At 44.6% G+C, this 24,492-nt stretch overlaps 1 protein-coding gene and 1 non-coding gene across 2 annotated transcripts in view; both read left to right on the forward strand.

The window, feature by feature from the left end:
- LOC138094831 (A-kinase anchor protein 13-like) overlaps window positions 1-24,492 on the forward strand; it is a 109,528-nt gene continuing 85,036 nt past the window's right edge. The window contains exons 1-3 of the mRNA XM_068990808.1: window positions 1-81; window positions 15,755-15,830; window positions 22,073-22,209. Coding sequence (XP_068846909.1) covers window positions 1-81; window positions 15,755-15,830; window positions 22,073-22,209 — 294 coding nt within the window. The remainder of the gene's footprint in view (window positions 82-15,754; window positions 15,831-22,072; window positions 22,210-24,492) is intronic.
- On the forward strand, window positions 17,857-17,928 carry TRNAW-CCA (transfer RNA tryptophan (anticodon CCA)). Its single transcript has one exon. It is a non-coding gene; the product is annotated as a tRNA-Trp (tRNA).

Below are 24,492 nucleotides of genomic sequence, written 5' to 3' on the forward strand. Positions count from 1 at the left end.
ATGTATGAGCGGCACAAGAGGCGCTACAGCCTGTGTGACATCTCCAAGGTGGACAGGACCGTGGACGTGGTGCTGCTGAAGGTAAGGGCCTCGCCGCAGCCGCCTCCTGCCTCTGAATCTGGTAGCCGGGGCCCTGGCCAGCCTGTACTGGGAGAAGAGCTGAGAGGCGTGTGTGTGTGTGCGCGCACAGTGGCGACTGTGGAGTTGGGTTGGTGATTTAAGGTTCCTAGCAGAATATCTGACCAGAAACAGTGGGGACTTCAGAATCATCGAGTCACTTAGGTTTCAGCGTCATTTTACTTGCTTTAAAGTGGATTCTTCTGCTCAAGAGAACCTCCTACCCTTGTAAATCACAGGTGGAGAACTTCACCATCAGTTGCTCTTTTCCAGAGAGGTCTGTGTCCCTCGGTCCCCATCGTCCCCACCCCGGGGCCCCGTCTGTAGAGGCGTCATTATCTATCGATCGGTCTCTCCCCTTCTGCCTCTGTCTCCTAGTCTGTCTTTTGCCTGAGTTTTTTTTTTTTTTCCCCTTGCTCTTTCTGCTCTTTTTTTTTTCTCTCACAACTCTTGGGAGGAAGATAGCATTTATTTCCTTTGGAAAGATCTCCGCTCAATCTGTTTATCGAAGTGGCACAGTGGCCATTCTGGCTCGGTTTCACTGCTTTACAGGTCTCGCCTCTGACTGTTAATTGCTGTGTTTGTTTTCTCCCGTTAGTGATGCTGGCTGTCTTGGCAGGATGGGGGTGGGGCCTCTGGGCGGCTAATCGCTCACAGAAGGCATCCTTGAGTCTAAAATTAGTAAGAACTCCTCCAGCCATAAGGTGGGAGTCTGAGAATGTTGGATGATTCAGGGAGCACTCTTTGGAAGTTTAGCCATTTTCTGGCAAAGACAGGGGAAACTGGAAGCCAACCAAGTGCTTCCGAGTTGCCAGAGAACCTCAGTACCTGAGCTGATGAGGGTGTGGAGCCAGGGGACCGCAGGCTCAGGAGGAATGGACATGTTGTCCCGGTCTGGGAGGTAGGGGCGCTCTCGCATTGATTGATCAGTTCAGTTTATTACTTGAGACTCCCTCCTTTTTTCCACTGATCCATTGAGGGCAAGCATGGCTCAGAAAGCTAGACATGGATGCCAGTGAACTAAGACCACCCTTTGGGACACAGATGAGGGGCCCAGTGGAGGGGTTGCGATCGTGGGGAACTGCTCTCTGTCCGCCATAACCTCCATCAGCTGGTGCTCTGACTTGCCAGGCCGAGGCTCAGAGCAGTGGGCAACTTGGCATTTTGAACTTGATCCAGGATCTTAACTATTCATGTTAGTGTCTCTGAAACGTGAACTCCGCTATGAAATCACAGTGATTTTTTTTTTTTTTTTTCTGTTTTTGTCCTCCTTTGTTTAGAAGAGTCTAGTTGTTAGGATTTTTATGTGCTCGACTCTTTATGATATTGGGCTTCCCAGGTGGCGCTAGTGGTAAAGAACCTGCCTGCCAGTGCAGGAGATGTTAAAGACAAGTGTTCAGTCCCTGTGTTGGGAAGATCCTCTGGAGGAGGAAATGGCAACCCACTCCAGTGTTTTTGCCTGGAGAATCTCATGGACAGAGGAGCCTGGCAGGCTACAGTCCATGGGGTCACAGAGAGTCAGACATGACTGAGCTCTTTGCATGCTTCATGATGTTCCCTGTCTGGGGAGGAAAGGGAAGGAAGGGAGGGAGGATAGAAAGTCTCAGTCTTAGTATCACAGGAATGTGGTGCATTGAAAGCCGTGCTGAAATACATAATTCTCTCCACTCTCCTGGGGCATGACAGCCCTTAGTAGTGGAGCTAACTCAGCACAGGCTTACTGCCTTCACAGATGCTGTTCTACAGTTTTAACAGAACGCTTTTATATACGTTACTTCCTTTGAGAGGATTGGTCAGGCAGCAGTGGTCCCTGCACGCCCACCCCAGACTCCTTTTCTTAGGAAGAGTTTGAGGTGTCTCCTGCGCTTGGCTGAGGACCGTGAAAGACTTGAGTGATGTGATTTTTTTTTTTTTTTTACCCCGCACAAGGCCACAGCTCATAAAGGACATAATTTTTTCCTCTCTCGCTCTTTTTTTTTTGCATGTGCCTGTATTTGTATTCTTTTTTTTTTTTTTGCACCATACCACCTTTACATAACCAAAGAATTTCAGTAGAAGAAACTTCACTTCTCAGAAAACAGGCATTTATTACAAATAGGAAGCACAAAAAGTCCTAAAAATACGCTATTTCCAGTTTGAGATGAGCTGGGCAGCTTTGGTGCTGATTCTTTGCTTTGAAGACAGAGAAGGTCACGTCACTGAGAGACCTATATGAAAACAGTATTAATGATTTGTTCAGTGTCAAGCATGGTGCTCGGTCCAAGGGGCACATAGGTCTTCAAAGTTTCTGTATTGCTTAAAGACAGGCAATAGAAACAAGAAGTACACGTTACTGTAAGTGACTTGATAGAAATAACCAGTGTGTACTGTAAGTGCACATGATGGGAAGACATTTCAGGTAGGAGATCATTCTGAGGTTCTGACATTTAAAAAAACTGGTGTCCAGAGAACTAGAAGATGCCAGCGCTGCACCTAGCGAAGGCATTCTAGAAAGGATTGGCAGAGGCCCTGGGGCGGGGAAGGATGGGGGAGGCCGAGGTGATGGGAGAAAGCTGAGCAGGCCGGGCCTGGAAGAGCCAGGCCTTGACCTCCATCGGGAGGGGTTAGCTTTGCTTGGGTATGTTACTTCTCAGCTTATGTTTTCAAAAGATCCTTCTGGCACGTGGGAGTCACGCAGGCTGTCATTATGGTAGGCCCAGCGTGATGGAATGGCTTTGTGGCCTCCAGTGGGCAGGCACTTAACGTTTACATCCCTAGTATCTGTTTCATCTTATGGGGAAAAACATTTTCAGATAATCAGTAATTTTCTCACAGCTCATCCTAGGTAATAGGATGTAGCCCCAGACGTGATTCTTTTCAAAGCTCATGTTCTTTCTTAGTCCCCTAGACGTCTTCTTTGAGTTGGCCAACACTTTTATTTCATGAATGTGTGTATCTGTATCTGTATGTATCTTTTAAAGTTTTAACTGCTGAGACTTTTTCAGTGTGAAAAGCTGATCTCATTCACTTCTTTCCCAATGTGGGATTCCTTTTACAGCACTTTGAATTCAGATATGAATCCGTCATTGTTAACAGCCTTTCCCCCACAACTTTTCTTTTTTTTTAATTCATTCAGCAGTGGCCTCCTCACTTAGCTGCCATTTTGAATTTGCTTTTTTAAATCAATGTTTTTAAAGGTGTGTTATGTTGGGTGTGTGAGCTGCTTGAGTTCCCAAGTGACCGTGTGCTATGTTCTCACTCCCCTTTTTGGTGGAAGATTTTTTTTAATATACCGAGGAGTTTGTAATTTTTTTAATCTATTCACTATGTCTAAGCACTCAAAACAGTGTCCCTAATTCATGTTAAATGCTCAATAAGTTTTGTTAGTTGAATGAGTTAATTTGTTAAGATTTGTAAGTATGGGTTCATAACGCGTAATGGTATGTGAACTGTGCTTAATGCGCTGGGATGGTTGGGGTAAAGAACAGAGAGATGAGTTGTGATGGTCACCACAAAGTTTGGACCGTGACCCTGTCCTTCTGGTATCATAATGTTTACAGCTCCATTCCTTCCCACTGGCATCCAGACAATTCCCTGTGAATTAACTTGAAAATCCTGTCCTCTGTTATGTGCCCCTCCTTTCTGAGACTTACTCTGCATTCTGACCCGTTCCCTCTGGCAGTTCTGTTCAGTGACGTTCATGGAAGCTCTTCTGCATCAGAGCCTTCCCTTGGGATTTTTCCCAAGGCTGGGTACACCAGTCTTTATCCTCACATCAGCCGTTGCTTCCCATCATCAAACCCAATAGATGCTGAAGTCTTACCTCCTTGAATTATTTTTTCTGATAATAAAGTAGGTGAATAGTGTTCTTGGCTCCGCCGTCCCAGTACACACATACATACGTGTCACTCCTCACAGTATCCCCCCGTGCCTGTGTGACTTCTGGCTTCTTATGGTAGGTAAATGGTTAGTAACTATGAATCATGTGCACAGAATGGGATAAGGAAGAATTTGAATCATTGGCAGACACCCTTTGGTATCAACAGGCCCATTTTCCCCAGCATCTTTCAGAAGCCTAGTTTTGTGTGTTTTGTTTGGGGGTCACACGGGGCCTTCATTGCAGGACGAGCGCTCTTCATTTGCTCGTGCGGGATTTTCCAGCTATGGCACGTGGGCTCTGTGGTTTGCTGCAGCTTGGCTCAGTAGTTGTGGTGCCTTAGTAGCCCCTCGGGATGTGGGAATCTTAGTTCCCTGACGAGGGATCGAACCCGAGTCCCTTCCATTGGAAGATGGACTCTTAACCAGTGGACCACCAGGGAAGTCCCTCTAAAGCCTACACAGGTTGGTGAGAGGAGCCTTTGTCTTAACACAGTTCAGTGGCTAACTCATGATCACATTAAGAGGCTGTTCTTAACACAGGAGGACATCACACCAAGTGTCAGGGACTTGCTGCAAAACTAGCATGCCGAAGACAAAGAAGTCAGAGTCCTAGATCAGCTACTGACTTTAATCCAGGGGCCATTTCCATTTCACTAGCTTTATTACTTTGGGTACTTGCAAAAATATTGCCTACTAGTAACAATGCGATTCTTCTTGTTACTGGTGATTTACTGGCAGCATACTTTGTAACTAGTAAGTCAGAGTAGCAGATGAATGGTGAAAACATTTGCAGCCATGTTTTGTGGACGCTGAGTTGACAATTTGTATGGAGGACGACGACCCCCTCCCACCCGTGATGTTCAGGCAGGCCACCTGGCCTCAGTAGCGCAGGAGCAGTTTGTCTGTAGGCCCAGTGTCATCTTCCAGGAAATACACATCCTTTAACAAGTTTACTTGCTCAAAGACACTTCCATGCCGCTTCAAACTAAAGACATTAGGAGGCAAAAGACGGCCGAAGGCCTGTCTGCTCAGTTACAGTCTGATTCCCTGAAAAGACTTCTGTCTCAAGTGTTGGCTCCCCTGTCCAGATGGTGGGGTTTCTGCTTCCTTTTGTTCAGCCTTGTAACTCCAGCTACATCTCCTGAGACATTTGCAGAGGAAGTAAATACAGGCAGTGGCTGGGAAGGCTGGGTGTAACCATGAGCTGTGTTATTAGGATGTTCAAATATAAACAGTAGCAGAAGCACTGCCAAAAACAAGGCAGTTCCCTCTCCACTGGAAGTATGTACGCTCTATTTTCTGACTGACGGGAACACAGTTTAGGCGTGGTTTAGATCATTCCAAGGGACCCGAGGCTTCATGATAGACGTGAAAAATTACCAGCATGGTCAACATTTTTTTTGAGTTAACTTCTCCCATCCCATGTTCCATGTGCACTCGTCAGAACTTTGGATGCTCGGTACCTGCATTGTCCACAGTCTGACTGTCCTGGAGATACAGCATGGACAGAGGATTAAGTCTGTCTTTTAGCTAAAGAGTCGCAAATGGAGTCAGAGCCAGAAAGTGGTTTGGGTGGCTTATTCCTCCAAGAGGTGTGGATATTTAACGGTGCAGTCTCTGTTTTCCTCATTTCCAGCTGCTTGCTAAACAGAATTTCAGAATCGTTTTGATCTACTCCTCCTACCCATTTAGTCAGTTGCCAGTTTTGTATTTTGCTAATAGTTCAGAGATTCCATAGAGCAAAACCTGGATAAAGGGCCTTATTATTGTTAATTATTACCTTTGTTTTCCTCTTAAGCTCAAATTATTAGCAGTCTCAACACTGTTGTTTCTTTCTAGTCCATCTCCTAGTTCGGCTGGCAATCAGAATTTCCGGCTAAGCCTAGTCTCAAGATGGCTAAGAAGAGTGTCAGTGGTACAGAGAGCAGTCCATCATCCAGTAATGTAGAAACCTGGGTCTTAGAGGTCACCTTTTGGAGAAGAGACTACCATGAGAAGAGATGTGTGTATAATCAGGGCCTGGCATTTCCTGTGGTCTATAGCAAGCACTCTGAAAATGTTTGAGTGGAGCCACATTGGGTGTGTGGCCTTTAAGTTACCTCATTGTATGAGTGAGAAACAGTGGAGTTGTTGAAAAATAGACCCGAGACGAGGGCCACTTTATCGGCCACACGAGTGTTTCTGAAGCCAGGCGGGAGGGGAGAGAGAGGTTTTGTAATTCAGCTTCTGCCTCTTGAACGGCTTACTTGTATGCACTCCGTGCAGTACTTGTCACGCGTGAACATGATCTACTTGGTGCTGCTGTCACTGCCTACAGGATGTGGTCGCAAACGCTGATGCCAGTTTCGACATTCTTTCCACACCCATGTCTGCGCGCTCTGTCCTTTGGTTAATGGCACTGACCGCGACTGGTATCATCTGGCCCAGATTACCAGCGCCGCCTCCAGCTGTGGGCCGCCTGACCGCTCTTCTCTAAACACGCTCGCTTCTCTGGAGCTGCCGCACACTCACTCTGTTGTTGCTGTCATTGTAAGGAAATACGTAGCGTCGACCACACTTGAGTGTCCAGTTCAGTGGCATTGAGTGCGTTCACGTTGCCATGTAGCTGTCGTATCACCACCATCCAGAACTTTTTCATCTTTGCAAACCGAAGCTCTGTACTTGATAAACAGTAACTCTCTTGTTTCCCCTGCCCCCAGTCCCTGGCAATGACCGTTTTATTTTTTTGGTGCTAGAATTTGACTACCCTAGGTATCTTGTATAAGTGGCATTGCACAGTATTTGTCCTTTCATGACTGGCCTGTTTCAGAGTATGATGTTTTTGGGGTTTATCCATGTGAAAGCAGGCATCAGAATCCTCTCCTTGTTTTAAGGCCGAGTACTGCTGCATTGCATGTGTATACTACCTTTTGTTAATCCATTCATCTGCTGATGGCCAGTTGGGTTGTTTTCCCCTTTTATCTATTGTGAATGGTGGTGCTGTGAATGTTGATTTATAAGTATGAGTACCTGCTTTCAGTTCTTTGGGGTGTGCCCAGAAGGGGAATTGCTGGATCGTATGCTGATTCTGGTTAAGTTTTGAAGGAACCCCTGTGCTTTCTTGCACACAGGTCTCAATTCTCTGCATTCTCAGCAACACTGGTTATCTTCTGGAGGGTTGTTTTTTTTCTTGAGTGTGTGTGTGTGTGGTTTAAATGAGAGCCATCCTGACAGGTGTGGTGCAGTATCTGCCTGTGGTTTTGCTTTATTTCGCTTCGTGACTGCGCACTCGCTGCTGTGCTGGTCCTGCCTGCGCGCAGCCAGCCTGCCCGGCTTCTTTGCCTGCCGCTGTGTGTCACCCGCACCAGCACCACCAGCAGCGGGTCTTCCCTCTTGGCATGTCCAGGCAGCTCCCTCTCCATTTCACACTCTTCTCACCACCTTTTACTCAAGAGCAGATGAAACTAGCTCCAGTCTTTCTCTCAATATCGATAACTTTTAAGCATCTGAAAGACATCTTGGCACTTCAGACTCAAAGAGAAGGCACCACCACCGTCTGCTCTGGATCTCCTGTCTGTTTCTAAGTGTGGAGTCTTTATCCCTCTCTCATTTCTGTGGATTCTGCCTTTTGTGCCAGCTCACTGGCCTGCTGCTTCCTCGGTGTCCCACTAGGGCCACACTCCCCAGCCCAGGGACGCACCCTCCAGACTGGAGCTGCCTAGACTCCTCTTACTGGGCTGTGTCCTGGTTGTTCCATGCTTTCCTTCCTTCTTGTCTTATAGAAGAGAAAACTTGCTACAGTTTTCCTAGGATAATACGGATTTTTTTACTCCCTTGCTTATGTAACTGGGGTGAGGGGCTCACCTTGGTGGAGACTCATGGTTGCCATGTCTCCCATTCTTTCCTCAGTCATACTCTGGCCACCTTGGGCTTTTCGTGCTCCTCAAAAACTTGTAAGGACAAGTCTCTACTCTGAGTTGTGAAGCCACCTCCAGAACCGCTGACTGGACACACACATGTGTGTTTCTGGGAAAGAGCGGTCCCTGGCTTCCGTCAGATCCTTGAAGGAGTCTGTGCCACCAAAGGCCACGAACTCCAGCCCTGAAGTGTCCCGGCGGCCTTGCCCAGCCTCTTTTTTCCATGACAGGAAGGACTGTCCAGTCTGTAGTCCATGGCTGTGGAGCTGTTTTGTGAGGCCGGATGATCCGTGGGCCCATGTGGTATATGCATTGTCCTGCGATGTGGAGGCGGGTATAACCCTTGACGCTTTACAGTTAGTTTAGTTTTGGCTGTGCTGGGTCTTCGTTGGTGCCGGGGGCGGGGGGTTGGGGCTGCTCTCTAGTTGCGGGTTTCTCACTGCGGTGGGTTCTCTCATTGCAGAGCACGGCTCTAGGGCCTGTGGACTTTGGTCCTTGCAGCACGTGGGCTCAGTGGTGGCAGCTCCCAGGCTCTTGAGCACAGGCTCGGTAGTTCTGGCAAATGGGCTCAATTGCTCTACGGCATGTGGGGTCTTCCCAGATCAGGGATCAGACCCGTGTCTCCTGCCATTGGCTGGTGGATTCTTAATCACTGAGCCACCAAGGAAGTCCATCCTTAGCATTTTAAATGGAGGAGGCTTCCTCGTACTTTTAAACTGTGGGACCTGTTGTGCAGATTGTCACCAGGGTCACGATTCGTCTTTCTCCTGCTGCACCTTGACGCTGTTTCTTGCCTAAAGTGGGCATGGTCCTCCCCGAAAGCTGGCTGGCCAGCTGTGTGGTTTAATCAACAAGGCAGCAATAGGAAGAAGGCTTCTTGGGCTAGATTTACTCACCCTTTCCTGGTGAGGAAGTCTCTGATTTACCTGAAATCATATTGATTTTCAGCGTAGGTTTTAGTTGGAAGTGTTTGTGAATGAGTCCTGATTCCACGGAAGGAACTAGCGGGAGCTGCAGAGCTGTCAGATTTCCTGAGGTTTCCTTGAGTGCTTGGAGGCGGTGAGCCTGCTCAGCAAATCGTTGGTAATTAACTGTTAGTGACTGAAAACGCAGGCTCCTGAAAGCAGACGAAGCCAAGCCAAACAAGCAAAACATTTCTTTCAATTACAGCATTTTGATGTTCCGAAAATTGGCACCCCCAGGTTCATATTTTATTTTTCTCATTATAATACTTTCCTTTCTAAATATTTTTGTCTAATTTAAGCAGTGACTCTCTTTTCCAGCCAGTAATCTCCAGAGATGTTAAATGCTCCTTTGCCCGATTTTTTCAGTTTCATATTGCTGTTAAAAATTGTTTAAACAGTTGTTGAATTCTGAGACAAAGTGAAGAACCAGAAGAGATACTTGCAAGGGTGGGGAAGGAGCACCGGACTGGGAGCGAGGGAAAGTGAGTCCTCACTCCACCTCTGAATGCTCTGTGCCTCCTTCAGGTCCCTTCACCTGCTGTGCCCGCCCCCCTTTCTAATGGATCTGATAAAGGGAGGCAGGGTGATCATCTCAAAGGTTCTCCCTTTAGTTCTATATAAAAATCATTGAGGATGATAAACTCGAAGATCAGTCACTAAGCATCTGCTGTGCACTCATGGGGAGATCTGTGGAATTTTTAAAGATAGGATTCACTTCTCAAGGAGCTTACAGTCTTTTGAGCAGATGCAGTTACCAGTACAATATAGTTCGCACACAAATCTACCATTCCCAAATCTAGCCTCACTCAGCATGTGGCCTCATCTCAAAAATGGCGACGTGCCTCCCAATGGGACAGGCAAAGGGTCCCATCCAGGCGACAGTAGTCTGCAAACTTGAAAGTACCATCAATTTAGAAATATAATGGGATGTTTTACAGTTTTAATTCTGGTATCACCTGTCTTGTTTCAAACTCTTCTTTCCAAAGTTGCCATAAACCTCACGGTTGCCCAGTTCAGTGACTTCTTTTTAAAAATGTATCAGTTCCAACTTCTCAGCAGCAGTTGGCACTGTGGTCCTACCTTCTGTCTTCCGCCCTCTGCTTTTAACTTCCCTGAAACTCTAATCTCTCAATTCTTCTGCTTATACAGGGTGCGGCAGTCTCTGGCTCCTCCCCAACATGTATTGTGCAATAATGCCTTGTGTAAAGTGAAAGAGAAGAGTTGTTATCTGGCCCAGTGTTTCTGTGTGTTACGTTTGTGACCTGGGCAGAAATGTATAAGGAATTTCAGATATCGTTTGGCATTAGAGTGTCTCATCCAGTCTGATTCCCATTTCTACCGATCATAGGATGCCTTGTCCACACTCATCTCCGTGCCGAATGTGTGCAGAATGCTGTGGCAGAGGTATTTACTTAATTTTTCCAGGTCTCTCTCACACCCACTGAGTTCTTAGAGGACTCAGTTCTTTTACTGCTACTGCTTTTAAGGCTTGACACAGTTGTTTTGATACATTGAGGATATTTAGTACTTCTTTTATTTAATGAAAGAAACAAATCTGAGGGTGTTCAGCATTATGTCTTCATAGAGTCTTCCTTTTCCTAGGAAGTAATCAATAGATTAAAAAACAGTTTCCATTTTAAAAGAAAAGTTGGAAGTATGTTTCCAGTGAGCAGTCATGTTTAAAGCCAGCTGAACTACATGATCATCTTTTATTTACTTGTATTTAGTTTGTCTCACTTTTTCTGTTTCATATTCAGTGCTCTGATTTCAGTTAGTTTGTTTTCCAGTTTCTCCATCTTTTTTTTTTTAATTTTTTTTCTCAAGCCTCTATCAAGCTTAGTAGAAAAGCTTTTGTATACATATATACATAATATTTATAATATATATATTTTTAGAAAACTTGTGAATTTTTGCCTACTTAAAAAATTTATGACATTTTGATTCTACTTAGTATGAATAGAATGCTAGATTTCTAATTTAAAACAAAAATGCAACCAGCAACAGAGGTTTACTGTATGGCACAGGGAACTACAGTCAGTGTCTTGTAATAACCTATAATGGGAAATAATTTCAAAAACAATACATGTGTATGTGTATAACTGAATCACCTTGCTGGGCACCTGAAGCATTGAAAGTCCACTGTACTTTGATAAAATGTATATATTTAAAAAAATGAAGAGTTGAAAGTGTATCTCATATACTCACATGAGATACCATTCACACCTGCCAAGTTGGATACATCGAAACAGGTAAGAGCAGCAGGTGTTGGCACGGGTGTGGAGAAATTAGAACACTCGGACACTGGTGGTAGGAATGTCGAATGGCACAGCCACTCTGGAAAAGTCTGGCAAGCCCTCAGACTTCATTCAACGTAAAGGTATCGTCACTTGACATAGCTGTTCCACCCTTCGGCGTATACTCAACAGAAGTGAAACATGTCCAATGCTCGTATGTGGATATTCATGACAGGGTTATTCATAACAGCCAGAAAGTGAAAGCAGCCACATGTCTGTCAGCTGAAGAATAAATACACAAAGTGTGGGCATATCCATACAGTGTTATGGATTATTAGGCAGTGGGTACAGTACTGATAAAATGCTAAAACACAGATGAGCCTTGAAAGCTAAGTGCAAGAAGCCAGTAACCAAAGACATCAAAATGTATGATTCCGTTTATACAGAATGTCCAGAGTAGGCAAATACATAGAGACAGAACGTAGATTAATGGTTGCCTGGAACTGGGAGGGGAGGGGTTTGGGGTAGGGTGTGACTGCTGATGGATGCAAGATTTCTTTTTTGTGCTATGAAAATGTTCTAAAATTAGATAGTAGCCATGGTTTCACAACTGTGCTAAGACAATAGACCACTGAATAGACTATTTAATAGACAGTTAAGTAGAGGAGTTTTAGAGTATATGACTTATGTTTCAATTTGTTGTTGTTCAGTCACTGAATCATGTCTGACTCTCTGCAACCCCGTGGAAACAGCACATCAGACTTCCTGTCCTTCACTATCAGGAAGAGTGAAGATAGAGAGTTTAAGAGTTTGCTAAAACTCTTGTCCATTTAATCAGTGATGCTATCCAACGATCTCATCCTCTGACACCGCCTTCTCCTGCCTTCAGTCTTTCCCAGCATCAGGGTCTTTTCCAGTGAGTTGGCACTTTGCATCAGGTGGCCAAAGTACTGGAGCTTCAGCACCTGTCCTTCTGATGAATATTCAGAGTTTATTTCTTTTAGCATTGACTGGTTTGATCTCTTAGCAGTCCGAGGGACTTTCGAGTCTTCTTCAGCACCACAACTGGAAAGCATCAAGTCTTTCATGCTTAGCCTTCTTTATGGCCCAACTCTCACATCTGTAAATAACTACTGGAAAAACCATAGCTTTGACTATACATACCTTTGTCATATATTTCAATAAAGGTCTTAAAATGCAAAATTGCACACACACACACACACACACACACACACACACACAAAGTAATGTGGTATGCTAGATTGCCAGCATCCATTGGGTCATCAAAAAAGCAAGAGAGTTCCAGAAAAACATCTATTTCTGCTTTATTGACCATGCCAAAGCCTTTGACTGTGTGGATCACAACAAACTGTGGAAAATTCTTTAAGAGATGGGAATACCAGACCACCTGACCTGCCTCCTGAGAAATCTGTATGCAGGTCAGGAAGCAGCAGTTAGAACTGGACATGGATCAACAGACTGGTTCCAAATAGGGTACATCAAGGCTGTATATTGTCACCCTGCTTATTTAACTTAATGCAGAGTACATCATGCAAAATGCTGGGCTGGATGAAGCACAAACTGGAATCAAGATTGCCAGGAGAAGTATCAATAACCTCAGATATGCAGATGACACCACCCTTATGGCAGAAAGTGAAGAACTGAAGAGCCTCTTAATGAAAGAGAGTGAAAAGTTGGTTTAAAACTTAATATTCAAAAAACGAAGATCATGGCATCTGGTCCCATCCCTTCATGGCAAATAGATGGGGAAACAATTGAAACAGTGAGACACTTTATTTTCGGGGGCTCCAAAATTACTGCAGATGGTGACTGCAGCCCTGAAATTAAGACGCTTGCTCCTTGGAAGAAAAGCTATGACCAACTTAGACAGCATATTAAAAAAGCAGAGACATTACTTTGCCGACTAAGGTCCATCTAGTCAAGGCTATGGTTTTTCCAGTAGTCATGTATGGATGTGAGAGTTGGACTGTGAAGAAGGCTGAGCGCCGAAGAATTGATGCTTTTGAACTGTGGTGTTGGAGAAGACTCTTGAGAGTCCCTTGGACTGCAAGGAGATCCAACCAGTCCATTCTGAGGGAGATCAGCCCTGAATATTCACTGGAAGGACTGATGCTGAAGCTGGAACTCCAGTTCTTTGGCCACCTCATGCGAAGAGCTGACTCATTGAAAAAGACCCTGATGCTGGGAAAGATTGAAGCGGAAGGAGAAGGGGACGACAGAGGATGAGATGGTTGGATGGCATCACCGACTCAATGGACATGGGTTTTTTCCAAGAGTTGCTGATGGACAGGGAGGCCTGGCGTGCTGCAGTTCATGGGGTCGCAGACAGTAGGACACAACTGAGCGACTGAACTGAACTAGCTGATCCTGGACTGGATCCTGGAACAGTAAAGAACATTAATGGAAGAAGGAATGAAATCCAAAGTCTGGAGTTAATTAACAATAATGTTCCAGTGTTGGTTTCTTTCTTTAAGTTTTAATTTTTTTTTTAACACCAAAGACATTTTGTATTGGGATATAGCCAGTTAGTAGTCATTAAAGAAGATTCAGGAACCTATACAAAAGTTAGAGTGGATATTAGTTGTCTCTTTATGATCACTCAGGCACAACCACTCTATGAAACATTGAATCATTAAAGCTTTTCGCCACATAGATGTCATCAGGAGATTTTTGGCCACTGCTGCCTTTAAGTATATCAGTACTATTTAATATATACTAGTTGTCAACTGAACTGAACTGAATTGTCCAAACTGTGATGGGGTCTGAGATTTCACCCTACTTGCAAGCTACCAGGTCAGCCTGACAGTTTCATGGCTGCTGTCTGAAGTCAGAAAGCACCCTGAGCATCAGCTTCTTGTTGGTGCTGCTTGCCACCCTGCTCCCACGGGGGCAACACAAGGGGCCCGGGGAGATGCTGTGTTACAGCTGAGGAACCCCAGCCGTGGGACCCCTGAATTTTTACTGTGTGCTGTAAGCCTCCCTCACTTTTCTTCTGACTTCACACATCTGTCATCACACAGAAAGAAACAGTCTCTCTGTCTCCCGAGGCTGTGTGATATGGAGACCTCCTTAACAAGACAGCCTAGAATGACAGCGCAGGCAGTGTCCTTTGCTCACTAGACACTCACAGGGAGAGCCTTGAGGAGCTGTCTCCCGTCACTAGTATGTTCTCGTCATTATTATTCAGAAATCAGTGTGTTCCATTAAAGGGATTTGATTCAATTTTGACTTTCTTTCTTTCAATATTTATTGTATATTAAATAATACTCTGCTAACTTTTTTGTTAAGTGATACATTATTTTTTGTATGATTTATATGTTTGTGTTATTTTGCAAAATATGTAATTCATTTTCTGTAACACACAAATGCCTAAAATGACATGAAAAGTGAAGTCAGTTCGTCCCTCAAGTATTGACAATGAAGAAAATTCTGTTTACTCATTGACCATAGAGTAATGTCTGAAAAGGTGATGAAAACATTCTCAGATCAAGAGTTTTAACAAAGTTCCCTAAAATGTTGACCGGAGAGGTGTTGAAGGTCATGGATTGGGAGAGAGCAATGTCCTCATAATTCAGAGCTGCTCTGCGTTCTTCACTGTTGTTAAAGGGTCTGCTTTTAAAATTTGTGTTATCTATTTAGAATTTGTTGCTGTGTTCATGGAGCAAAAGTACAGTAATTATGGATCCTTGCTTTTCCTGTTGACAGAGAAACTTACTTCACTGGAAGTGAAATTTGGCTCATTTCAAGTGAGGCACAATTCAAAGTCAGAAAATCCTTCTCTAAATGAAAGGTTCTGTTTTGTTTTTTAAGGAAAATTTGCTGTTTCCATTCTTTGAAAGATGGGGATTGGGTTTGTTAAGGTTACCAAATTTGAGGTTTCTTCCTCATACACACTCAAATTGCATTTTGAAAGGGGATACTTCGCATAATCCCAGGGAACCTGCTGAATATTTTTTTCCATTCAAGGATCACTTTCAAATTTTTGGCATCACTCTGTAACACACTAGGAGTTGAAACAGTGATGATGGCCCCTGGTCCTAGCCTCCATTCGTCTCTACTGGGAAAAGAGCTGAAACGAGTCAGTGATTTGGTGTTTGTTTCCTGTGGCTCTAGGTTTTGCGTAGTTCATTTGCAAGCTGTTTAATTTCTTGCATTTGCTCTTTGTCAGACAGTTGTAATTGGACAGAATGCCCCAAAGCTTTCTACCTTATCTCGCTTAGCATGTTTGGGAAACCTGCTGTTCCTTCTCACCCATATACTTTAGCATCTTCTCACCAAAGATCAGAAGTTGACAAATGTAGGTCCTCCAAACCTAGTTATTCTTTGGCAAGAGAAATAATACACTTCTTCGAGCTAGTGTGGGGATTAAATGAAATGATATATGTAGAATTCTTAGGATGAAATGAAATAATGTTTGTAGAATTCTTAACCTGATACCCAACATATAGTAATCCTTGAATAAACAGGAATTATTTTTGCATTTTTTTCTGACTTGCAAACCAGGATGTGAGATACATATTTCAACATTTGGTCCATTTTGCCTGTTAACTTCTTTTTTCTTTATCTTACCCTTGGCCGCACCATATCTTCCTCTTTGCATGTCTTTTTCTGTTTCCCTTTTTAATGCCTGACTTTTACTCAGTCTCGCTTTCTTTCCCTCCAGATAAACCGAGAAAACTGGTGTACCATTGAGCCGTGCCCTGACGCAGCATCTCTTCTGGCTCCCACGCAGAGCCCAGGTAAGCGGGGATTCTCCATCTTCCGGTTTGCTTGAATAACTACATCCAAAATGTCCCTCTTCCAGAGTCACCATCCCACTCTGATGCAGAATGTTGGCGATCTGTCCTTCATGAGCATTAGTGGCATAAGTGAGAAGAGTGTTATGTGATTTGTGTTTCTAGGCCTTTTATCTATCTCAGAGCTGAAAATGAAGGTGTAATTACCTACATTTCATTTTAGTAGTAAGTTTCCACAGGTGGCTTTATAGTTGATTAATTCATCTGTGAAGGCATATGTGCTGTGCATATATGTACATGTGATATGGCTTCTTAATATGATAAAACTATAAATACATGTTATTAAGGACTAATCCCAAGTCTCTTGATTTTGGCTGCATGTTGAAATTACCTGGGGAGCTTTCAAAATATACTGATGTCTGGGTCCTACCCCCTAGCGATGCCAATTTAATTAGGCTGAGGTGTGGTCTGAGCATCAGATCTCTAAAAGAGCCTTTGGTTCCTCTGCTGGGTAGCCTAGGTTGAGAATCATAATCTTTGGAAATACTGTCAGCAGTTGAGGCTTTCCTTAAGCACTCACGAGGTATTGGTGACATTAGATAAGGGTAAAAGGCCCTTAAGACCTTGGTGGTTAATGACACAGTACATGTTTTGTGGTTGTTAGGAGTCCTGACTTCTTACCCGAGTTGAGCCACTAATTCACTGTGACGCAAGGTTTGTTCCTAATGTCTGTGCCCTATTGTCTTCCATCCCTGAAGCCTACTGGCTTTCCTTAAGGGAAGAATCCAAATGACTGGTGAGTAACTCACGTACCCTATGCCTTTTGTTGCAGCTGGTAATTTGCATTTTGGGCTCTTGAGTCTGCTTTACCCAACAAAACCTGTTAACCTTTTCAATTTTCCCTGACTTGCTTTAAAAATTACTGAGTTCTCATTTACTGGTCTTTTTAGAAACAGTTTAGCTGTGGATATATGGCAGTAGGAGGAAATTTAAGAACAAGATGGTTCAAATCCTCTTCCTAAAGAGAAGTTTCTTGCTGATTCTCAACCCTCTGACTTTGCTCCAAAGAAAGTGTTGGAAACAAATATGACAAGAGGTTGTGTTTTTTTTTTTTTTTTCCTGTTTTTCTCTCATACAGAAGTTAAAGAATATTATCATGCTGTTGTGTTTAGGGTCTCCAAATATTGTAAGATTGACCTTGTTCCCAGCCGTAGCTGACCCATTCGCCATCTAATCCCCTAGAATCTTCTACTTGGAAGTATACGACTCACTCTGTTTTAGTTCCTTAGCTGTGAGGGGCTTTTTCTAGAAGTGCAGTTGCTCTCAGCCACTCAAGCTGTGAAGTTGTCTGCCCTGTAGAGGTTGCCTCACAGTTAGAATATTTACAGGAAGGTTCTCCACGTGACACAGTTTATTTTTACTCCTTTAAAGAGGTGAATTTGAACCCCTGAGCATTTTCCCTAGGGCATAATCTTAAATATCGTTGACTTTCTCCATACCCCAGCCCCCTGAAAGATTTTGTTTCTTTTGAATCTTTTTAAACCTCAGTTTAACAAAATCCTGAATTATGTTCCTGAACTTGAGGCCTGAGATGATTGTAGGCATAGTTTCTTGTAAATTCTAAATATGTTCAATCATGCAGGTTTCTTTTGCTTTTAAACGCAGCTCAAGAGAACAATAGTGTTAGACTAAATAAGATAATAACCTTTATTTAACGTCACTTTGTATACTCTTCAGGCTTCCCTAGAGGCTCAGATGGTAAAAAATCTGCCCACAGTGTGGGACACCCGAGTTCTATCCCTGGGTCAGGAAGATCCCCTGGAGGGGGAAATGGCAACCCACTCCAGTATTCTTGCAAAGAGTGGGGCCTGACTGAGTGACTAACACTTTGACTTGCTCTCACTTGTGTAATCTTCAGTCCAGGATAAATGCACGCTTATTTAAGTAGAAATAGGTGCATGGGGATTACGGTTAACGTGGTTCAGCAAAGCCCAGTGAGCGGGCTGCTGCTGAGTTTTCCTACCCTTCTTCCCTGGTGGCTCAGTGGGTAAAGTGTCTGCCTCCAATGCAGGAGACCCGGGTTCGATCCCTGGGCTGGGAACATCCCCTGGAGAGGAAATGGCAACCTACTCCAGTACTCTTGCCTGGAAAATCCCATGGACTGAAAAGCCTGGTAGGCTACAGTCCATGGGATCACAAAGAGTCAGTCACGACTGAGAGACTTTCCTCTGCTTCCTCTCTCTCCCCAACTATAATTTGTTTGCATATGTAAAATTTAAGCCCGAGTGACTCGGTAAGCACTTTGAAAGTGCACATTACATGTTGCTTGCTTTTAGAAAGGTGGTGGCTCAGGGCACAAAAGTAAGAGATCTATTAATGGGTCATAAAATAGGACTGGCCCACTGCAAAGTGTCGTGTCCTCACTGGACATTTGTCAGGTCACAAGGAAAGGGTGACGAAGTGCTAACCCCACTAGGTGTGTGTATCACATTATGCCTGCTGTGTGCCGAGGCGCAGATGCCCATTACTAAGTGTATAGATTATTTCTCACCATCACTACAACTATTTTAGGGAGGGACATACTATCCTATTTCATTGGTAAGGAGACTGAGTCTTAGAGGTCAAGAATGACTTCTTGCCTGGGGGTCTTTTAGTAGTCAGATCTGGATTGAAGCCGTACCCACCTCAGGGATAAGCAAATGGTAACCCACTCCAGTATTCTTGCCTGGAGAATCCCATGGACGGAGGAGCCTGGTAGGCTACAGTGCACGGGGTCGCAAAGAGTCGGACACGACTGAGCGACTTCACCTTCACCTTCACCTCACTCTGTCTAAACCCCGTGATGGTTCTTCCTGTTTATACCTTCGTTGTGCTCCACCGTATGGATTAGGAAGAAAGATTTCATCCATTTTGAAAACCTGCCAGCATATGTGAGACGAGGGTCCCCGCACTTCCATCTGTGGGGGTTTCATTAGCCTTCGGGTCCTCTTCTCTCCCGTTTTCCTTGTTTTCATCCTCTTCCCTCCGCCCCAGCTCGACAGTCAGCATTGTATCCCATCCCAGACTCGGGTTCGTTCCCTGGGTGAGGTGTTCCTCCTGGGACTGAGTTTGGATCTTCCCTGTGAATTTTCCATTAGAATGTCTTGTACCGCTGTGTTTTCCAGTCTGGAATTTGGACGTGGTCTGTTTGACTGCCAGCTGGACAGCAAGCAGCTCGGCGTAGTTGCTGTGACAGCCCTTTCTGCTCTTGCACAGCCCCCTCCCCTGTTCTTTTCCCCTCAACCACAGAGTGGAGTTTTTTATTTTTCCAAGTGGGGAAAGCCGGGATGGTGGAGAGTGGGGGGAGCAAGTAGAAAAATCACAGCCACTGACTCCACCTAAGTTAGTACATACTCTAACTGTGAGGTGGGGGGAAACACCCAAAATTCTAGAATACCTGTGATTTCCAGGCTTTTAAAAGCAGGGCTATTCCCATTGAACTAACACACACAGAAACAGTTTGGACCAAGATTGAAATGGACTACTTTTCTACTTTAAACAGAAACATTTTCAGATTAATCTGTAAGCCCTGCCTCAATTCCTGTAGCATGATTTATGTTTTAATACTTCTGTGTTGAAATTGCCTCTTAATATATTCATTTCTATCCCAAGATTGTAAAATGCCCCCTACCCTCCCACTCACAAACATAAGACAGCTCTTTATTTGGATAATCCCCAGTCCCCAGTCAGATGCTTCACTAACAGAGAAGGTTATTTTGTTGACAAGTAATTCATGACCTGTATCAGTGCAGTGCCTTTTTGACCTTGGCTTAGATTCCTGGTTAATCCAGGGCTGATAATTTTTTTAATAAATTTATATTTTAATTAAAGGATGATTGCATTACAGAATTTTGTTGTTTTCTGTCAAACATCGACATGAATCCAGGGCTAAAAATTAATCACTTAATTAATGATCACTTGTTAGTTAATTTAGATAAGAAAACCTTTCTGTTCTCATCTCTGAACACTGACATGTCCACACACAGTCACCGTCTAAGCCTATGTGTGATGTGCGTGCATGCTCAGTTGCATCCGACTCTTTGCAACTTCATGGGCTGTAGCCCGACAGATTCCTCTGTCCGTGGAATTCTCCAGGCAAGAAGCCTGGAGTGGGTTGCCATTCCCTTCTCCAGGGGGTCTTCCCGACCCAGGGATTGAACCTGCATCTCTTGCATCTCCTGCATCGGCAGGCAGATTCTCTACCGCTGCGCCACTTAGGAAGCACACTGTCTACGCATAGACTCTAAGAATTAAGAGAAACACTAGCATCATCTCGTTCAGCCTCCACTCCCTCTTCTGTGTAGACGGTTTTTTCGAGACCTCTTGCCACAGGCACGCGTTCTTTGCTCCAGCCCTTCTAGTGAATGACCCTGATGCCTGATGACTTCAGGTGTCTGTCAGCCTGTGGCCTGGAAGCCTAGGTACAGTGAAGCTCTGCTTTCACTGCGCGAGCCTTCAGCCGTCCTCATACACGTTTTCTTCAAGCTCCTCTGCAGCCTGAATGTGTCTCGGGCATTTCCACTCCTGTGACCTCATTGCCACGTTTACCAGTGTTTCAGCTTGAATTGTTTAGGAACAGACACCGCCGTGGAGGTGCAGCGCTGGTGGCCCCTCTGGCCGTGGCCAGGCTGCCCGCATGCTGGACTTGGGTACACTGTCTGTTACGCTTGTGCTTTGTCTGTGAATAGGCCTGGAAACGCTCAGTGGGTTTTGTTTTGCCATCACCTTGTGCTGTCAACTCCTCTTGAATTTCCTTTCAAGCAAAGCCTCCAGGTAGAGTTCTCTTGAACTGCTCAGCAGCTGGGTTGTCTGCTCTGTCCCTCATCACTTAGTAGCACCTGAAGATTTGATAAACTTCCATATGTTTTCCAAGTCACACGTCATGCCAACTAGAATGGAATCACGTCATCTTCCAAACCTTCCTGAAGGAGGCTGATATCTTCTTGGTATCACTGTGTACCAATGTTTTAATTTCTGTTGTTACAGGTCATATGTCCCTTTTGGATACAAAGTTAAGGGAGAGAATGAGTTAAATACTGAGCTAACTTAGGTATACTAAGCCTTTTGAATTCTTTGAGGTACCAGTACAATATTTCTATCAAGGTCCCCCTCTGTCTGCTTCCCCAGAGTTCATATCCTAGTTGTTGAACTGAAAACAGATTCTAGATTATGTATTTTTCTTCATCACATTATTCATCCAATATCAGATCTATCTAGGACAAGTTAAATAGTTATATTTCAGTTATTGCATAATAAAATCTGTAAGTTTAATACACTGGCATGCTTATTAGTTATGCTTCCTCTTTGTCTTTCATCTTGCTACTGATAAGTCACTTCAGTCGTGTCCGACTCTGTGCAACCCCATAGACGGCAGCCCACCAGGCTCCCCAATCCCTGGGATTCTCAAGGCAAGAACACTGGAGTGGGTTGCCATTTCCTTCTCCAATGCATGAAAGTGAAAAGTGAAAGTGAAGTCGCTCAGTCTTGTCCGACCCTTTGCAACCCCATGGACTGCAGCCCACCAGGCTCCCCATCCACGGGACTTTCCAGGCAAGAGCACTGGAGTGGGATCCAGAAAGAACTTACGTCTCAAAACAGAAATTGCCCGCAAACCCTATTACATAGTTTCCTAACAAAGAACTTCAGATTTTGGTGGCAAAAGAAATAAATTCTCTAATTACCAAGAGGAAGAGATGTATGTTTAAATACATAGGTGTTATTACAGTTCTAAATCACTGTTTGTTTGTTTGTTTTCCTTTTTGTGCCCATGATTTATATGACAGACTCAGGTTATCAACAGAGAATTGAAAGCTACTAAATTTGTGTCCTTTACAGCTTCTTAATTGAAACGTGTATATTATCATATGTGAAATAGATCGACAGTCCAGGTTCAATGCATGAGACAGGGTGCTCAGGGCTGGTGCATTGGGCTGACCCTGAGGGGAGGGATGGGATGAGGAGGGAGGTGGGAGGGGTGTTTAGGATGGGGAACACCTGTAAAGCCATGGCTGATTCATGTGAATGTATGGCAAAACCACTACAATATTGTAATTAGCCTCCAATTAAAATAAATAAATTTTTTTTTAAAGAAAAAATATAGAAAGGGAAGGAGATTGGGTAGTCAATCAATTTAAAAGGCTGATGGCTGGAATGAAAAGAAACTGATTTTTTTTTAAAGCAGTGGTTGAATGAATTTTCTTTTTCAGAATGTGACAGCTTCCTGGATGTTGGACTAGGCCGAGAGTGTGCCTCAAAACCAGGTGTCCTTAAAAGAGAATCTGGGAGCGATTCTGACCTTTTTCACTCGCCCAGTGAAGACGTGGACAGCATTGTCTTCTCCAAGGTACCGTCAGCCTCAGTGTGCGACTCCAGCTAGCCATCATCTCTTACGTGATCTCAGTGACTTTTAAAGCTCCCTTTTGGAGAATGAAGCTCCAGGTGGCCAGGCCTTAGAAAGAGGCCTTGACTACTTCCTTTTCTATAGAATCATGGCTGGTTCCATGCAGGTTGTGAAGCTCACACCGATCCCTAAAGAAATGGACATTCCTTTCAAGTGAATTAGAAATCAGATGACAGTGACTACTTCTCAGGGGGCAGGAAGGACCACAGGACAGACTGTAAGATGTCATGTGTATAAGCTCACCACAGAGTCCTGGCTGGTCAATGTGTTTAGGCCTGAAGCTCACGGCTGAGCTTGGTGAGGTCAGCCCTTCTCATTGCCTGCTTAATTGGAACTTTTTAGATCTCTGCTTGGGAATCCAGCTATCTCCCTGGTGGAAAGCCAAACCCACCCACATGAGTCACTTCACGTTTTCATAGTATTTGAGGCTCCAAGGCATGCTCTCTTAACTCAGGTTTGTGTCTAGTTGCAGCAAGGTCCGTTTTGTCTCCCAAGAATAGAGGCCTTTCCCGTAGCCGGGTCAGCGCACAGTATTGTTAACCTGCTGCAGGAGGTTGTCTTAACAGAGAGCAGGGGAGGGGCAGACACACAGCGGCTGTGCTGACGCCCTTGTGAGGGTGCGGGAACTCATGAGAGAAGCGGCAGGAGGTTGGGTCAGTGGCTCATCAGGTCCGCAAGGTAGGCTGATGGTGCTGGGTCTAGAGCTACGCCAGAGGCCTTCTGGGACTCTGGTGCGGAACACACGTGAGCCTGTCTGACCGTACCTGCGCTTTCCCTGCCTTCTGCTCAGTGGCTCTCATGTGTCCGCTGGGCCTCCCCTTACCCTTGGCCTCTTTCCACAGGGGGCCTTGGAAAGATTCAGGGACTTCAGCATTCCTGTCATTATTCCTCGTAGAGGGGGGAAAAGTAAAGTAGAAAAGTCCATTAACTTGGCAGAGCTATGCTTCTGTGAAGTTGTTTACAGAGAAGAACATCAATATGATCTCTTTATTTAACCTAAAGAATTTAGGTAGTTTCCAGGGTGATTTTGAGGTTTGCATTGTAAGGACTCCTAAAAGTGTCTGCTTCTTCCCAAGGGGAATACCGTTCTCTAGGTGCCTGTCTCTCAAAAGGCATTGGTGAATACATTAGATATCATCTCTTAATCCCAGTTTTAAAATGGAATCATTGGTAATCACTCACACGGGGCCCTGGATACGTGAGGATTTGTTAAACATTTATATACGTGTGACAGTTTTCTCAGTAAAAAACTTTTTAACCAATTGTAAAGTTTCCTCCATGAAGAAACACTTGCTTGAACCTCCTAGGTGCGTGCCAGCTTGCCCTGAATGTTGCCATCTCTAGGTTGAATGATTTTCCTAGCTGAGGAGAATTAGAATTGACTATATGTTACTTAATTATTTCAACCTGCCAAAACCACTTAGGTTTTGTTCATAAAAAATGGCCAGCGCTCGATTTTAGGAGTTTTTTCCAGGACGGCAGCACAGATAGCATTTTTAAAAGTTGAAGCATATCCCTGACTAAACTTTGGCCAGCATCCCGTGCTGGGGTTCCTCAGGAAGTCTAGAAATGGCGGAGATGCTCTCTCCTCTTCACGCTCACACGAGAATGTCTGGAGGCCGGGAGTGAGGTTCGGAGGGTCCTTCCTCTTAGTGTCTCCACCCTGCCACAGCAGTTGGTGACCAGGAAAGGTATTACAACCACGTTTTCTCTAACATTCACAAAACCAAGGGTTTACATGTACGAGGAAAAGGAGACAGGCTAATGTTTCCAGGGTGCTTACTTCATGTGAGGCACTGAACAGAAGTTTTTTTACATAGGTGATCTCATTTCATGCTCCCAGCAGCCCTGCAAGGTGGGTGGTTTTATCCTCATTATACCCCTGAGGAAGCAGAGGCTCTGGTTGGTAAAAAGGTTGACTCAACATTACTCAGCTAGTAAGTGACAAAACTGAGATGTGTTGCTGGGCCCAACTCTGAAACCCACTCGTTGATTTTGCTCTCAGTCTCCACACACCTGCTTTAGTAACCAGTGCTGTGTACAGAAGCATGGCAGTGGTGGCAGACAGGCCATCAGCTACTTCCCTAGAGGCCTTCCCCTGTGGTCATCTGCACAGCGTTTGCTGTGAAGCATCAGACCCTCCCGGAGTCTCTCTGCAGGCTCCAGCCCTCCCACGCTCCTTCTCTAAAGACTAATCTGTAGGCAAGGCATTGCACCATCCTTTTC

Source organism: Capricornis sumatraensis, chromosome 19 (assembly GCF_032405125.1).
Source record: "Capricornis sumatraensis isolate serow.1 chromosome 19, serow.2, whole genome shotgun sequence".
In the NCBI taxonomy this organism is placed as follows: domain Eukaryota; kingdom Metazoa; phylum Chordata; class Mammalia; order Artiodactyla; family Bovidae; genus Capricornis; species Capricornis sumatraensis.